The 18,811-nt window shown below is 37.8% G+C and overlaps 2 protein-coding genes across 2 annotated transcripts; one reads left to right on the top strand and one right to left on the bottom strand.

Moving 5' to 3' along the window:
• Positions 1 to 6,179: 6,179 nt before the first annotated feature.
• LOC131426005 (46 kDa FK506-binding nuclear protein) lies at positions 6,180 to 8,048 on the bottom strand. The gene is made up of 3 exons (XM_058588385.1): positions 7,833 to 8,048; positions 7,311 to 7,666; positions 6,180 to 7,244 (listed from the first exon to the last, which is right to left on the bottom strand). Exons 1-3 carry the CDS (start codon positions 7,840 to 7,842, stop codon positions 6,489 to 6,491), a joined length of 1,122 nt encoding a protein of 373 aa, XP_058444368.1. The 5' UTR covers positions 7,843 to 8,048; the 3' UTR covers positions 6,180 to 6,488.
• Positions 8,049 to 15,178: 7,130 nt separating this feature from the next.
• Positions 15,179 to 17,535, top strand: LOC131426004 (signal recognition particle subunit SRP54). Its single transcript, XM_058588384.1, has 5 exons — positions 15,179 to 15,620; positions 15,697 to 15,948; positions 16,014 to 16,468; positions 16,526 to 16,787; positions 16,852 to 17,535. Exons 1-5 carry the CDS (start codon positions 15,543 to 15,545, stop codon positions 17,317 to 17,319), a joined length of 1,515 nt encoding a protein of 504 aa, XP_058444367.1. The 5' UTR covers positions 15,179 to 15,542; the 3' UTR covers positions 17,320 to 17,535.
• Positions 17,536 to 18,811: the final 1,276 nt, after the last annotated feature.

Raw genomic sequence — 18,811 nt, 5'->3', positions numbered from 1 at the left:
TCGTGTTTGCTAATCGGAATAATTGAAAAATACTTTTTTCTTATGACTCAAAAACAAAAAACCATATGATACACCATAACAAGGAAATGGTCACCCTAATGACAAAATAAAAAGATACGGGTCTAATAGTTTTCGATGAAGAACGATTTTCCCAAATATTAGGTTTTTTACCGTCACTGCTAACCTCAATCGGATGAACACATTTTGACAATTAGATTTTGCACGATGAAGACACAAATGAACTGCCGATGAATCAAGTTCATCTTTGCCAGTTAGGTTTTGCACGATGACGACATAAATGAATTGCCGATGAATCAAGTTCATCTTTGACAGTTGCCGTGTACTTGTTTTGTTTTGCGACTGCAAGTTAAAAATTGAAAAAATGACGAAAAAGTGTCTGTTGAAAACGTATTCCACAGTGAAAATAACTAAAAAGATTGCCCTGTATGTGTTTCCAGCATCTAGGAGCGATATATGTATGAATCTGTTGAGTGTGAGGCGACTTGCAATTTTTACATTCGACCGATGAACTTCTGATGAATTTTTAAACTGTAAACAAGTACACGTCGACTGTCAAAAAAAGTTCATTTTTGTGAGGTTATGTCATGTTCGTGCAAAACCTAGTTGCCGTGTACTTGTTTTGTTTTGCGACTGCAAGTTAAAAATTGAAAAATGACGAAAAAGTGACTGTTAAAAATGTATTCCACAGTGAAAATAACTAAAAAGATTACCCTGTATGTGATTCCAGTATCAAGGAGCGATATATGTATGAATCTGTTGAGGGTGAGGCGACTTGCATGAACTTCCGATGAACTTTTAAACTGTAAACAAGTACACGTTGACTGTCAAAAAAAGTTCATTATGTTCATTTTGTGAGGTTATGGCATGTTCCTGCAAAACCTAATTAGGTTTTGCACGATGACCACTCGAGTGAACTACCAATGAACTGCCGATGAATCAAGTTCACTTTTTGACAGCTATCAGTGGTTTGTATACATATCTATTAACACGTATTAGGTTTTTTACCGTCACTGCTAACCTCAATCGGATGAACTTTTTTTGACAGTTCAGCGGTACTGTTTGTAAACAGACTTTTTTTTTGTTTGTCTTGTGACCAGAGCTTTCACCATTCATTCATCAATGCGAGTGACTTGCAACAAAACGGTTCAGCGCAGCTACAGCACTCATACCAACAGACTGAGTTACCGGCTTCGATGCAGGAAATATACACGAGCGAACAGATTGGAGAACGAACCATTCCATACATACTTGCCGACGAGCGTGCCGTATTACGTTTAATACTATTGAACCTTTCTGAAAAAGAGTATGCAGTATTCTCTTTTCTCTCAAATATAGGCAATTCGTTCAAATAATTCATCGGTAGTATAAGTGATTCAAGCACACTATCGCTGGTGAACCATTCATCATCAAAGAATACTGTTGAATTTGAATGTAAAAATAATTTATATCATTAAAGTATTTAAGCATAAAAAAATAAAATTTAGAAGGTTTCACGCTGCTGCAGAATAGATTTTCCACGTCATCTTTCACTACCAGTAGCTATAATTCATGTTTTTGAGTCAGTTAGAGCTTGTGTTCCTTCAAGTGTATGGAATAAGGAAAGTTTCGTAATGAATGGGCACTGCACTGAAGTATATTTTTCTCATTTCGGAAGATGATAAGCTTGATCGATAATGTTGCGCAATACGGTTTGCTTCAATGCGTGTGCTGTTTAAAGCAAGCACCAAGCACTGGTGGACAATCATGAATCAGAATTAAAAATAATTTATCTGCCGTATGAACATTTAGCAGTACTTAAAACTAAAATTAGCGGCAGTGGGATTGATATTATTTATAATCTCTCATTGGCTCTCTTATCATACAGAGCACTTTTTGCTTCAATGTTGGTCCCTTTGAGGAACGATTTTTGCTTTTTGTAGCCATAGACATCACAACAATCCAGATACTATTAAAGCTCAAACAAAAGTGCGAATGCGAGCGAAGTTTGATCAATATACACCGAATGTGAAAGGGAAACAAAAAAGAGCTTTTCATATTGAGGTTCATTCGTTCTCCAAGCCGTGGCTGCTTACGATGCAGAACGAACGATATTCGCTCGTAGCTTCGCCTTGTAATGTGGAAGAGAATAAGCAACTAATACCACATCTATACGCTCACCTTCCACGTCCAGTAGTTCGTTAATTCACAAACACAAACCCATGTGAACCAAATCCATCAGACCAGAAGTGGATGATGAATGGTTCAGTTGCTAGTACATTCATGAACCAAGAAGCGTATAAAGGATATTCACTCTAATTCGATTCATTCGTTTTCCAAGCACTGCTTGTGACAAATTGGATGAGACCATTTACGGTCCATATCGCCTAAATAGAGTATTAAAACATTTGTTCACGATTGTATTTTTGAGATTTATTAAATGAAAGTGACTAGTTGCAAAGGGTAAAGATGATTGTTTAAGATGTGCTCTTACATTTTTGTTTAAGCTTGTTTATATACAGTACCGCTGAACTGTCAAGGATGAATGCTTGTTCATTTGTGACGTCACGATAAAAAATCTAATTAGGTTTTGAACGAACATAATATAACCTCACAAAAATGAACAACATGAATCAGTTTTGACAGCTGTCAGTGGTTTGTTTATATGTTCATTGCGTTCATTATAATTTGAATTAGGTTTTGCACGATGACCACTCGAATGAACTACCGATGAACTGCCGATGAATCAATTTCATCTTTTGACAGCTATCAGTGGTTTGTTTTTTTTTTGTTTGTCTGTTGACAAACGGATGAGACCGTTCACGGTCCATATCGCCTAAGTAGAGTTTCAAAACATTTGTTAACGATTCGATACGGTTCGTTTCATAGGTTTATTAAATAAAAGTTGCTAGTTGGGAAGTGTAAAGATGCTTGTTTGAGATGTGTTTCTCGATTTTGTTTAGGCTTGTTTATAAACAGTACCGCTGAACTGTCAAGGATGAATGCTTATTCATTTGTGACGTCATGATAAAAAATCTAATTACAAAAATCGAAGAACACGTCTTAAACAATCATCTTTACACTTTGCAACTAGTCACTTTTATATAATAAATCTCAAAAACAAACCTTATTCAATCGTGAACAAATGTTTTAAAACTCTATTTAGGTGATATGGACCGTAAATGGTCTCATCCAAATTGTTAACAGACAAACAAAAAAAACTGTTTACAAACAGTACTGCTGGACTGACAAAATATATTCATTCGATTGAGGTTAGCAGTGACGATAAAAAACCTAATTATGAAATTCTGAGAGATTGTATATCAGTTTCTCAGTTTTTGTATATAAAATAAAAAGATTTTTTGCGAATGTTTTCTCGATAATAATCTCGATTCAGATTGTGTGGATCTCACATTATAATGACGTTCAAATGTGAATGTAAATCTACATTATGTTTTGTCATAGCAGTGCTTTTTAATTGAAGAATCCAATCAGTGTGATTGCCACGAGACAGCGTTATGGTGATTATTTTGACAATTATACCATGTATTTCGAAAAATTTGGTAGAAATTTTCAATTTACTTTAGTTTGAACGAATGAAAATGCCAAACCTTACAAATATGGGTAAAAAAAGATTATACACGTGTTGTCATCAAACATATGATTTAAAATTGCCCTATACACTTGAAAATCTCGGCTGAAATTCTAAAATTTTCAGTTCACATACAGATTTGATTTAGATGATAAAACATGAGTAACTAGACAAGTAAAACAACTTTTGATCATCTCAAAATCCAACCATAAAAACAAAGAATTTCCCAGATATGAAATGAAAACAGTACTCAACCTCACTCGATTCAGTCGATCTGTCAACTTCCGTTTCAGCAAAGACAAGATATCCAGCTCTCACATTTCCCGAACACACCATTAGATTTTTTATCCTGACGTCACAAATGAATAAGCATTCATCCTTGACAGTTCAGCGATACTGTTTAGAAACAAGCTTAAACAAAAAACGAAGAACACATTTCAAACATTCATCTTCACACTTTGCAACTAGTCATATTTAATGAATAAATCTTAAAACCAAATCGTATTCAATCGTGAACAAATGTTTTAAAACTTTATTTAGGCGATGTGGACCGTAAATGCTCGCATTCAATTTATCAACAGACAAACAAAAAAATCTCTGTTTACAAACAGTACCGCTGAACTCTCAAAATGTGTTCATCCGATTGAGATTAGCAGTGACGGTAAAAAACCTAATAACCTCACAAAATGAAAATAATGAATTTTTTTGGACACCCGACGTGTATTTGTTTACAGTTTAAAAGTTCATCAGAGGTTCATCGTTCATTTTTGACAGTTGCCGTGTGTTTGTTTTGTTTTGCGACTGCAAATTAAAAATTGAAAATTGACGAGGAAGTGCCTGTTAAAAATGTGTTCCACAGTGAAAAGAACTGAATAGATCGCCCTGTATGCGTTTCCAGCATCAAGGAGCGATATATGTATAAATCTGTTTAGTGTGAGGCGACTTGTAATTTTCAAATTCAAATGATGAACCTCTGATGAACTTTTAAACTGTAAACAAGTACACGTCGATTGTCAAAAAAAGTTCATTGTGTTTATTTTTGTGAGGTTATGTCATGTTCGTGCAAAACCTAATAGTAAACGGCAGAGAAAAGTTTTCTCTTTCGTCTGGTGCTAAATTTGATACTCTATTTCTCATAGCTCGCCTGCAATTTCTCTCGAAAGTGGCTTATTGGCCGTTATAAAAAAACGCGTGATGTCATGTTCGTGTAAAACCTAATAGCAAGCTATATGACCATAAGACCTTGCATTTGACCAGACCCTGTCAGCTTGGAGTGAAATCAATCTTCAGTTCAGCAACGCCATCGCACGGTGACACATTCAACATATCATGTCAATTGTATGGGTCAATTCATGTCGCGCAGTGCTGCTATTTTGGCGCGCATGAATTTGACATTTCTCTCCCCTACTTCTGTGTACGAGATTCGATGCGAACTCGCCTGAGGGCGCCATGCTCGCAAAAAATATTGTTGCCAATGATTTGTTCGGGAAATGTGAGAGCTGGATATCTTGTTAATATGATGTCTTTGATTTGACTCTAGGTTCGTGAAAATCGGTTCAGCCAACTCTGAGAAAATTGAGTGTTATTATTTTTCACATACACACAGGCATACATACATAAACACACATACATTTTGTGATCTCGACGAATTGAGGTCGAATGGTGTGTGACATTCGGCCCTACGGACCTCCGTACAAAAGTAGGTTTTCACAGTGATTTGCAAAAACAATGTACTAGTTCAGCCAAAGATTTCAAAGGTGTTATCCGGACTCTGTTACTTCAGAAAACATATAAAAGTCTACAAATTGGGTTTACCTATTCGTAAATTAACATTGAACCACATAGCTAAGGCCGTAAACATATCAGAAGGCATTGTGTTTACAATTATGCATGAACATTTGACCGAGAAAGCTTTTTTCAAAGTGGATGCCCCGATTATTCACAGCCGATCGAAAACACATTAACGTGTTGACGATTCAAGGCAGTGTTTGGTCACGTTTACGAGTAATAAATCAGATTTTTTGCGTCGATATGTGACAATGGATGAAACATGGATCCATTAGCCGGCGTGCCACGCTCGAAGCGTTCAAAGGTACAATAGTCAGCTGGAAAGGTACTGGGCTCGATATTTTGCGAAACACATGGTGTAATCTTCATCGAGTATCTTAAGAAAGGAAAAACAATCAATAGCGGATACTGCATATCTTTTGAATGCAAAATCTAGGGAACCAACCAGTGGTTACTGGGCATTTCGCTGATTAAAAAAAATGCTCACCGCTAAGAGATCCAAATCAAAAGAAGACGCAATTGCTGAATGTGAGGCCTATTTTAGGCCATAAGACAAATCCTTCTACAAGCTCAGGTATCGAATACTTGGAGAAGCATGGGAATGAACGTGTTGCTTTTGAATGACATAACATTGAGGAATAAAATCGATTTTTTTAAATTTTTTCTCGGTTAGTCACACGACTTACTTCAATTCGTGGCAATTTGAAAAGGATCGAAAAGTACCAGATTTGTGTAATTTGTTAGTTAGAAATACTGTTTTGGAGCGGAACTTTTCGGACGGCAAAATACCCGAAAGCAGTAGTTTCTTTAAATCACATTTTATTTCCACGCGCGAAGGGAATAGTGTAGTATTAATGCAACTTTTTTACAACAAAAAGGAGCAATAATTGCGATTTTTGTTGATGGCTTTTGTTGGAATCTGTAGCGGCTCTGTTCAATCGGAGTTTATTTGAAAGATCCTACCCAGGTTAGATGTACTATTTGATCTGTTTGCATATCCGACTCGCCGTTGGACATCCGATATTTTTCAGTGAATACAAAGTTGTGATTGTAGCATCTTAACGTTATAACAAACAAGTACAGTTAGTTGTGTGAAAAAAGGGACTTTAGCTTAGTGTACGTTTTTCAGCTCTACGTCAAACACCAGTGTACTGTTCGGTGGAATGACTGGTGGGCTTCCTCGAGTGCCGTAAGCTAGCTGATGTGGGACCGTCAATCGTCGCTTTCCTCCAACCTTCATTCCCGCCACACCGATATCCCATCCTTTGATGACTTCGGCACGTCCCAGAGCGAACTTAAATCCCGGTCCCTTCGATGTAGAATCGAAAATTTTGTTATTCTTTTTCAAACGACCTTCGTAATAAACGACGACTTTCTTGCCCGGTTTCGCTTCTGGTCCAGTACCGACTTTGATGTCTTCCACGACTAATCCACCCTGCAGAGTACGGATCTTAGCTTCATCCTTTTGTTTGTCATCTTTCTTCAACTCCTTCGACGAAGCCTTTCCATTTTCGAGACCATTTTGTTTCGACGGTTTCTTCTCAACCTTTGCTACTTTGGCAGCTGGTTCTTCATCTTCCGATTCGCCGTCCGAATCGTCTTCGTCTTCATCGTCGTCATCGGAATCGCTATCTTGCTCACCGGCCTGCTCCTCCATTTCATCGTCCTCGTCTTCCTCATCGTCATCATCATCGTCGTCGTCGTCGTCAGAGTCACTTTCTTCACTGTCAGCACCTGATTGTTTCTTCTGGGCACCCTTCGGCAGCTCAAACGTTTCATCTAATTCGTCTTCCTCGTCTTCGCCGGCCTGCACCTGTTTGACCTCATCCTTAATTACTTTCTTGGCAACTTTCTTGGCAGCACGTTCCTAATACGATAAATGCAATAGAAATAATACTCATGCTAGAACCAAAAATCATTCGTTCCAACTTACCTTTCCACTTTTGTTTTTCTGTGGCTGCGATACTTCCATATCTTCATCCTCTACTTCCTCGTCGTCGCCCTCTTCTCCAAATATATCTTCCTCGTTAGGAATCAGATATCCGGTCAAATGAACGATTCCTTCGCCGTTGGTGCTCAAGCTTATCTGGTCACCTTCCTCAAAATTTAAATCCAACGCAACCTGCGGTAATTTTTTGCTCAGTGTGCACAGGAGGTAGGTGTTTTCTTCCGAAGTTAACATAACCTGTACATCATCGCCACTCTTCGAGAGATCCAACGCCGCTTGAGACAGATGGAACGATTTAACCACCGTCTGGGAGTACTTTTTGTTGGCCTTTAGAATCAGTCCTACCACGTGAAAACAAAAAAAAAACGTGTTAAAACGAAACCATCATCGAAGCACCACGTTTAGAGATAAAATCATGCTTCGTGTTGTTCACATCGCTTCAAACGAAAGCCATCTTGTTCCAAACGAAATGCTTTTAGGAAATCATTTTCGCCATGCTGAACTTACCCCAAAACATCTTGTAGTTATATTATAACAATGAAATAAAGAACAAAACTGAAAAAAAAAAACAATTGCCGTTGTCGGAAGTAGATAATTTGTTTCGCCGGCAGAAATACTGTCAAAATGCGTTTCACTTGCTAAATTTTCACGAGTCGTTTGTGGCAGCACACTATCCTGACTTGTGAAGTTGTCCGTAGTCGTGAGCAGATTCCAGAACAAAAAGACGCAGAAATCAGGAGAGTGAGTGCTCAGTGCTTTCCGCTTGCGGCTTCAGGTGAGTTGCGATACAGCATGTTTGAACGGCATGAAACACTGAGCATTGCAACGGCGCGAAATTTTCTGTTAATGAGAGTGTATGTTCTGAGAATCTTTCGTTCAAAACTACACTGAAAATAATCTGCACGTTGCTTTCGATGGTTTTACACTTGAATTGGTGCTATAAAATTACCCAGTTGAAATGCATATTCGAAACACCTGAAAATCTACCAGCGTGGGGCACAACTAATTCAACAGCAAAGCACGTTCATTGATCGTGTTTTACACATAGAAATCAATGAACCCTTCTCTCCGCAAACAATAACATTCCTTAATTATATCAATGTTGTGTTTATTTATTTTGGGAAATTTTCTGTTTAATTTCGAACAACATCGTAGATGTTAAATTGAAGTAATTTACACATATCTGTCAAGTAAAGCGCATTTCGAAATATGTGAAATGATATCTTACATGGCATTCATAGGCGAAACACTTGAGTTTCAACATCATAATAAACTGGCTTCAACTGAATAATACTAGATTGCAACATGTTGATCACATAAAACCTTATGTAAAGTTTTTCAGATGGTACTGTTTAATTTACTTAATAATATAATGATATGCAGTATTTTAAAAGTCTTTTTATTGTTTTACATATGTGAAAAATACAATATGTTCCTAATGCGAATAATGCTTATAGCTAACCTCGATAAAGATGTATTGCTTATTCACAAATCATTTTCTTGAAACATAAAATCATATCTCTTTTTAAAATATAATGTATCCTTTCAATAATGTACTGTTACAGGTGGACCGTCAATTTCTGATAATAGTAAATTGCTTTCAAGTCAATTGCTGTAAAATTATTAGTGCCAGTATTTTTGAAAAAAATATTTTCACATAGATCGAAACTAAACTGTATCGAGGCTTTAACTGCTATGGTGTAACAAATATTTTTTCGAGATGAAGTCATGTGGGCGTATTGTTTGATCTGTTTGTGTTTTGCTTCGAAACGAAAACACATCATTTTACTTAATGGACCACTTTTTTTTATAGATTTTCCCACCAGGGTTTCTCTTCTCTCCTCCTCTGGGAAAATAATAAGAATTCTGTAAAAAAGTTAAACTAATTAAATGTAGAAATTGATACAGTTATCTTTTAGTGTTGGGGTAATACCAGACTGAAGATCATTCTCGGTTGTTTTCGAGCGATTGACTAGGTGCCATTCAGCAACAATTCCAGCAAGTTCTTTTACGAGCTTCGGATAAGGGTGCACCTTGCTTTCCAAGTTTTAATAATACTTGTCCCAAAATACTTCTTCTTAATGCATGTACTGAAATCGTAGGTATCAGTTCTACAAGTTGTTGTTGCCGCAGTCCGTCTCCTTTTGGTAAACACAAAATATATAACAATAACGACTTTTTGAGCGGTCGCAAAACAAACATGATATTTGAATTCGTACAATGTACGAATAATAATCTTCATTGCAGTTAAGATACATACTTCGGGAAACGAATGCGAAGACAATCCGGAAGTAGTTGGTACATCATCCAAAACAAAATCTTCTGTACTCTCAAGTTCAAAATCTATGGGAACGGTTTTTGATGAACGAGCAGCTGATTATGTTGCTTTCGCAGGTGACAAACCAGGTTCCGGTGCTTCGAACGACGGAAATTTGTCTTTCTATCAGTAACGACACATTTGTAATATAACATACGGATTATTATTATTATTATTATTATTATTAGTATCTTTTACTCACCTCGAGTATAATCGTGGTTGAATTTTCTGTCTCGTTTGATATCAATTGCGCTAACTGCGAATTGGCTAAAATGTGGCGAATCTACGTTCCATCATCTGGGATAATGTTTCGATCTAGAAAGATTGATAGAATTGTGAGATTAGAAAAATTTCAAAAGGTATAAGCTTACCCAAAAGAATTCTGCAAATATATTCCGGAAAACCGTATGATTTAAACTTTTCAAATGCAAGAGACTGTGGTGCTTTGTTTTCAGCCATTTTGATTCCATTAATCACAGGGTGCTTTTTGAATTATAGCACCATGATCCATAAAAACAAAGTGCATGGCACATGAATTTAAAAACAAAAGTATTCAAACTCCAAGTGTCAAGTGTATTTAAAATTGAATACACGTGTGCATTTGATTGGAACGTGCGGTCTATTTGAGGAAAATGTGTGCAACATATAGATTCTAATGTTATCAATTTTAATTTATTTCTAACTATCAGAGCATTTAGAAGTGGTGATTGTTGCATACGACACTCAAGATCCCATGTATTGAATGCTGTGTACATGCCAAAACTGTTGAATTGAATGTATTGAGTTCATATTAGTTATGAGAAAAACACTTGAATATGAAGTGCTATACGCGTTTGAACGTTCAAATGCAGCACGCACTTGGATTGAACGTGAGGATTATTTTCAGTGTACACCGCGTGCATACAATGCACACTGAAAAAAATATTACATCAAATTCAAAACTAGAAAATAAACCCGCATAGCGTTTTGGCTGCCTGGGCAGCCATGGCCACCAGACGGCTACCAAAATTGATTCAGTGACGGTTGTCAAATCCAATTTGACAAAACAAAGTCGCCTGTATCTAAGTTAGCCGAGCGTTTTCATCTTCTCACCTTCGCTGAAAATGTCAAAAATTTCAATGTGGAAAAATCCTGGTGGATACGGTTGTATCGTTTGAGTTGTATATCTGGCAGCGGTGAGGCAGTCGGTCACCAGAATGTCTGCCAGCCATATTTTTCCAGCTGGCAGCGTTTGGTCAGCCATGCGTATGCGGGAATATGTCGCGTTCATGTTATGGTCAAGAAGCCAGTTTTAAAAAGAAACTGCAAGCGAACTGTTGGAAATTGAGTATTGATTTTAACAACATAAGAACATGAAAACTTTTCTTTTTTCATTTACTGTTATGACTTACTCGATGGGGGTACAGAACCCTTTAAAATTCCTTTTCAATGAAAATATTGACAAATGGCTTATTTGCCATTATCCAAACAAAAATAAGGCGACATCATCGTTTTGAATGCATACCTCAAACAATAAAACCTGTTTGGAAACGATGAGAAAAGGTTTACTCCATTGAGGTTTCTATGCCCGGTGAAAAATGAACGACGACTCAAGTGAAAAATGGGTGGCAAATACGTTTCCTGATGAAAACAAAGCAATATGTAAGAGTGATTCACACGTGGCATCAGGCGACTATCACCGGCATGGAACGATTACGGAACAAAAACATTAATTGTAAGCAATTCTTATGGAGGCACACAGCGTCAAGTTCACTGAACTTTAGAGTACGTAGAGTACGTGAGTTAATATCCGACTAAAATCAATTAACCTAGGCGTCGACCGAAGTTGATTATTCATTACTGCACCATTACACGTTCATTAAAATGATATTATTTATTAGTACTGACATTTTAATGACTCGTGTAAGGGCCGCTTCTGAATCGTGTTAAATGCTGGTGTTTCCTGATGAAAACAAACGAACCTCATTTGCATTTGTGGTTGTAAGTGAGCTGTCAGAAAGCCTAATAGCTATAGAAGTCTTAAAAAAGTGTTTCAATACTTGTATGGAATTAAAATAAATAATGTCGTCATATTTCCCTTGAACTTCTCTACTCCGCACATTGTCTCCCAAACGGACTGAGTCGCGATGTAGTAATAATGAAATAATAGATGAGCAATACAACGATTTCAAGTAGTGTATACGTTATCGATTTTCTTTTTAAAATGCGAAAAAAAGCCCCAGCATCTTGGAAGCTATAGAATTGTTGAAGAACAGTAAGATTTTGATAAAATAAAATTATGTACTTTCAAACGTCAATCAGAACAGTTGAGTTCTTTTCGCGCTCTCAACAGTGTTTCTAATAGATCGAGAACTTCCCCCCGGTGAACGACCAAAAGGTTAAAGCCGGGGTAAAATAAATGATATTAATAATAATAATAGAGCGAGAACCCAATTCAAATCCGAAAATTCAGAGATAAATCTGCATACGTGACAACTATTTTTCATGGAATGGCTCATTTGTATTTGCGTACTGCGGAATTTGTTTCAAATTGAGAACACTGTTCTTTCGTGAGCGAGTATAACAAAATCTGTCAGACGAAATATCAAAGCGTCGAATTACATTTCAGAAATAGGAAAGAAAATTGTCAATATAAGCTGTAAATGTTTTGCACTGAATAATCCAGTTTCATTTAAAAGTACTTTAGCTCACTATCATCCAGAAAACCATTTAGAGGTTCGTAACAAAAATACAAATCGTTTTCGAAATTATATATTTTGTTTGTTTAAGTTGACACCACACCAACACATTTACAGAAAAGTATAGAACTGATTTTAAATTTTTGCGTTGAAACCAGTTCGAACTTTATTTTTGACTGTTTTTTTGTTATACGGCAGCCTGTCCATTGCAAAACAGGTATGCAGCACAGCGTTGTAAATAGCCTAAAAATAACACGTCTTCTTTTACTTAAAATTTTTTGATGCATGATCTCTGATCTTGCCCTGACTGATGAAGCACCGAGTCCCACGACAATATTACCTGAGAACCTCTCTTCGTTTGTTTCCTCCTTCGATTAATTTCAGAACGAATAAAAGTAGATATAAAGTAGTATCAAAAAATTGATTGTTTTCAAATTCAAATGAAAAGAACGCACATGTACAATATTGGTTATTAACTAATCCACTGCGAACAATTTATTATATTGTTTTGTAGTTTAGAGTAACGGTATTTTTCTTCGGTATTCGGATATTTTCCTAATTCTGTGTGTCCGAAAAGCTTGAATTTATGTATTCTGTTATGTTCTGTTTGTATTTCAAATTTCGGCACGAAAATGTGTACAATCAAAGAAAATGTAAACGAATTGACCATTCAGCTCACTTTTTCTTTTTCAAATCCGTCAAATTTCGAACCAATTGGTAGGAGTCGAAAATTATTCTATATCGGTTGCTGCACTGGAGTATGCATTAATTCGGAAATCATACTGAATTTTCATTCAGATTCGATTCGGAATTCATTCCGAACTGATAATGTGGGTTCCAATGTAGCCCAGTTAAAACACCTGTATTTTAATTCGCAATTCTCGGTTGATTTTTCATTAGGGCGTATAAGCAAGTGACAGTTTCTCTTTGATCACTCTCTCTTTCGATTATTGTGATGTGATTAAAAAGATTTTCTTTGATATCACTATTCTGTTTGAGAGTCGAAAGTGTCGGGTATCATTTCATGCAAAGAGTTGAGTGATAAACGTGGAAACCGCTTGGTAATTAATAGAAGAGAAAGTAAACAAAGAGAAACTGTCACTTGCTTATACGCCCTTTTGAAAAATTAACCGAGAATTCACCATGATTTCCAAATCAGATGCAACAACAGATTCAGACTCGATTCGAATCCGAATAGGTTCCCGCTTGTGAAGAATTCTGGCAACCGTCAGAAGGCTGACTGCATTCCGGCTGCTGTCAAAATTGTCCAGGCGAAATTACGTCATTATCTCACCATACGTGTCTTGTTTATTTCCCTCCTCTTTTTTTTTATTCGACTTCATTTGATATTCGTCAATCCCGCATGTGGGTACAAAAAAACGAATCTTGAGACGAGATAATAGATCGGCTGAAAAGTTCGTATCGTTTCTATGAGAGGGCGCCACTAGAATTAAATCCATACCATTTTCAGTTAGCACCAACCTTCAAAAGATACGTGTATAAATTTGACAGCTGTCTGATTTTTAGTTTGTGAGATATTGCATTTTGAGTGGAGCTACTTTTGTTATTGTGAAAAAAAATGGAAAAAAAGGAATTTCGTGTGTTGATGAAACACTACTTTTTGATGAAAAAAAAACGCCGCCGATACCAAAAAATGGCTTGATGAGTGTTATCCAGACTCTGCACCGGGCGAAGCAACAATTCGTTAGTGGTTTGCAAAATTTCGTACTGGTCATATGAGCACCGAAGACGATGAACACAGTGGTCTTCCAAAAGAGGCTGTTACCGATGAAAACGTGAAAAAAATCCTCAAAATGATTTTCAATGACCGTAAAGTGAAGTTGATCGAGATAGCTGACACCCTAAAGATATCAAAGGAACGTGTTGGACATATTATTCACGAATATTTGGATATGAGAAAGCTTTGTGCAAAATGGGTGCCGCGTGAGCTCACAATCAAGACAATGCACCGTGTCACAAGTCGATGAAAACCATGCTGAAATTGAACGAATTAGGCTTCGAATTGCTCCCTTATCCACCGTATTCTCCAGATTTGGCCCCCAGTGACTTTTTCCTGTTCTCAGACCTCAAGAGAATGCTCGCTGGTAAAAAATTTAGAAGCAATGAAGAGGTAATCGCTGAAACTGGGGCCTATTTTGAGGCAAAGGACAAATCGTACTACAAAAATGGTATCGAAAAGTTGGAAGATCGCTATAATCGCTGTATCGCCTCTGATGGCAATTATGTTGAATAATAAAAACGAATTTTGGCAAAAAAATGTGTGTTTCTATTAAACGATACGAACTTTTCAGCCAAACTGTTAAATGAGATTGAAATATGGGTATGTTTGGTAGTGAGAAAGTAATGTTATTGGCAATAACATTTTCTATGATTAGTATATATGAAGGGCAATAAGTTATTGCCTTTCATATGTATCTTTTATTAAAAAAATAAAACCAAGACGCTTAAAATGCAGAACCGATTCAAAACGGTTTTGCCAATCTTGTATGGCAAGAATCCGACAGAAAAGAACCGTTAATAACCGCTAGGCGAAATTCTCTGCCGGAAACGGTTGTTGCATTGTTGCCAGACAATGCCGTCTGGGGGGGGGAATCTGCCCGCCGCGTACAAGTGGGTTGTTTCGTCTGATTTGGAATTAATTGAATTTCGAATTCTTCTTCTATTCTTCTACTTACATTGAGGGTTTTATAATTTGTCGTGCACTTAACGAAACCGATAAAACCGAAAGTAACTCACCGCATTTTGGCACTGTAGCCGACACGCTATCGGTCTAACGTCACTTTCTCTGCTGACAGTTTGTTGTGTCGTGTTATTGTGGGTTGTCTTCCACCAACTTCTTCACCCTTCTGCGTTTGTCATTTCCACTGTCAACCAGTCAGCCAGCCAGCCACACAAACAGATTTTTTCCTCGCGAACGTGCCCAAAATTTTTGTTAGCTTGGAAATTGTTCGGGTTTTGTTTTCAAATTTAGGCACAATACCATTTTAACACTTTCATTAGCGCGTGTTGAAGCATTGATGAACGTTGGATTATTGATTTCTGAACGTCAGCAGACAGATGCAAAGTGGAGTGCGGATTTCACAACCGAGCAACTAGACGGGGGCTTTGTTAGTTTAAAACAGTAACACAATTAATTAAGCTTCGAGTGAAAATTCATTGAAGGAAAGATCTGAGCGGCAGAGAAATAAAAAGTAATTCACAATGGTTTTAGCGGAGCTTGGACGGAAAATCACGAATGCTCTGCATTCGCTGAGCAAGGCAACTATCATCAATGAGGAGGTTTGTTTATTGTTTTGCTGTTCATCATTCCCCTCACTGGGATGAAGCGTTTTCAATGCAATTATTTCGTTTCTAGGTTCTGGATGCTATGCTGAAGGAAATTTGCACGGCCCTCCTAGAGGCGGACGTCAATATCCGGTTAGTGAAAAAGCTCCGGGAGAATGTGAAGTCGGTCATAGATTTTGACGAAATGGCTGGCGGGTTGAACAAACGGAGAATGATTCAGTCGGCCGTGTTCAAGGAACTGGTGAAACTAGTCGATCCGGCTGTGAAGCCGTTTCAACCAATCAAGGGACGACCGAATATAATTATGTTTGTTGGCTTGCAGGTGATGAGAATTTAGCAAAAAAAAGGAAGCAAAATTTGTTTATTTTTGTGGGGTTTCTATTTTAGGGATCTGGAAAAACGACAACCTGTACCAAGTTGGCCTATCACTATCAGAAGAAGAACTGGAAGTCCTGTCTGGTGTGTGCGGATACCTTCCGTGCTGGTGCTTACGATCAGATTAAGCAAAACGCCACCAAGGCTCGGATTCCATTCTATGGAAGCTACACGGAGGTAGATCCGGTGGTTATCGCCCAGGATGGGGTGGAAATGTTCAAGAAGGAAGGTTTCGAATTCATCATCGTGGACACCAGTGGCCGACACAAGCAGGAAGAGTCTCTGTTCGAGGAGATGTTGGCGGTGGCGACCGCCATTAAGCCGGACAATATCATTTTCGTGATGGATGCCACCATTGGACAAGCTTGCGAGGCGCAGGCTAAGGCTTTCAAGGAAAAGGTTGACATCGGTTCCGTCATCATCACCAAACTGGACGGACATGCCAAGGGAGGTGGTGCTCTGTCGGCGTAAGTGTTTTGTGTTTCCGATTTCCGGACAAATAATCAGTTTACTACGTGTTTCAGTGTGGCCGCCACCAACTCGCCCATCATCTTTATCGGCACCGGAGAACATATTGACGATCTGGAACCATTCAAGACCAAACCGTTCATCAGCAAACTGCTCGGAATGGGTGACATTGAAGGATTGATCGATAAGGTCAATGAGCTCAATCTGGATGACAACGAGGAACTGATCGATAAAATCAAACACGGTCAGTTCACGATACGGGACATGTACGAGCAGTTTCAGAACATCATGAAAATGGGACCGTTTTCGCAGATTATGGTACTTTTGTGAAGCACATTTTGTTTGGCTGTTTTTTAATTTTTCTCCAACCGGTAAACCGTAGGGCATGATTCCAGGATTTTCGCAAGATTTTATGACCAAGGGTGGCGAACAGGAATCGATGGCCCGTATCAAGCGATTGATGACGATGATGGATTCGATGTCGGACGGTGAACTGGACAACAAAGACGGAGCGAAGCTGTTTAGCAAGCAACCCACCCGGGTGACTCGAGTGGCCCAGGGTTCGGGCGTAACGGAGCGAGAAGTGCGGGATGTGATCTCGCAGTACACGAAATTTGCGGCCGTTATCAAGAAGATGGGTGGCATCAAGGGACTGTTCAAGAGTGGTGACATGGCGAAGAACGTCAATCCGACGCAGATGGCCAAACTGAACCAGCAGATGGCGAAAATGATCGATCCACGGATGTTTCAGCAGATGGGCGGCATGAGCGGACTGCAGAACATGATGCGACAGTTGCAGCAAGGTGCCGGCGGTCTCGGAAATTTGATGGGTGGATTCGGTAAGTCTTGAAGTGTGCTCAGCGGTTAGCCGGTGTTTTTTCCTCCTCCCCAGCGATTGCCATGCGGTTGTCGTCTATTCGTTTCTTCGGTAAAATCTAATCTTGAGAGTTTATGTTGTTTTATAAGGATTTTTTTTCGGTATAGTTTATTTGAATCGTGATGTGTAAGAAGACGAGGACGAGAGTTGTCGGTGTTGAAATACATACCTAGAAAGTATCGACTTTAATCCTAGTCAGCCGGTTTTTAGTTAGTGTGACTGGTGTTTTGAAGACTTCGTGAAATTTTATGCGGACGTTGCAATCTTTACTGATGCTAATTTTAGTGTGTTCGAACGTAATTCCAGTACAATTTCGCTACAGAATCTTTTCGCAATTTTCACAGCGTCTCGAAACACGAAACAGAAGTATATACAATAACAACATGCAAATTAAGATGAAAGTTTTTTCATTCATAACGTAGGCATTTTGAGGGTTCAAATGGCCTACTGCTCTATAGGCTATTGAATTGAAGTCAAAACAACATACACAGCAAATTACCATGGAGATCATAGTTGAAAAAAAATAAATATCAGAATTAACTGCGTTCATTTTTTTCTTCCAACACTAAATATCAATTCAATAACATTTTTTTTATAAAAAATCTGTGTAATGCATACAAGTGCAAATTCACTAAAATCCTCCGTTGTGTACGATTTTTCATGCATGAGTTTCCATTGCATGCAAGCTCGAACACAACAGCCCGATTGAAGCGCCTCTGTAGGTGAATTTATATTTGGTGATGACATAGACAAATAACCGTTATATTTCTTAAATACATGGCGATCACTACTTAAAATGTCTGCTTCCTGTGATTTTGTATTTAACTTGCAATCGATCCGAAAACATTTTTCCTACAAAATTTTCATTTCTATTGAAGGTTCGAATAAGCGGGTTTACCACACTGAGAAAAAAAAACATTGTAAACGTAATCTGTTTTTATGGTCATTTCACCTATACGCTTAAATAGTAGCAACAAACATGATATATGACTATTTACCATCTGTATTGTATAAACTACTTGACAACAAAGACAACGACTTGACTAAACGATTTGTATTTATGACTTTTCTGGCATGGTCATCCTGACAATGATAGTCATCTCAAATATAAGAACAAATAGTTAAAATCACAATTTCTAGTAAGGTGAAATTGCTCTCGAGCCGTGATATATATGAGAAGCGAAATAGTTATGTTCTTCTTCACAGTTTAATAATGTTACCATGACTAAATACATGGTTTGATAAACGATTGTGAAGTTTGAGAACACTATTCATTAACATGAGTAATTAATTTTAAAAAATATTCCATATTGTGACTGTGTAATTTGGTAGGTACATGTGCATGTGAATAAAGTTTGTAGCCTTACAAGCTTCCATCGTTGAAATTGAATTTTTCAACAGTTTTGCGGCAAACTCCACCGGACAGTGCCTTGGATCAACAGCTGCTACCAAGCAATGCTTCTCC

This window comes from Malaya genurostris, chromosome 1 (assembly GCF_030247185.1).
Source record: "Malaya genurostris strain Urasoe2022 chromosome 1, Malgen_1.1, whole genome shotgun sequence".
In the NCBI taxonomy this organism is placed as follows: domain Eukaryota; kingdom Metazoa; phylum Arthropoda; class Insecta; order Diptera; family Culicidae; genus Malaya; species Malaya genurostris.
This window is presented reverse-complemented; position numbering and strand designations above follow the sequence as displayed.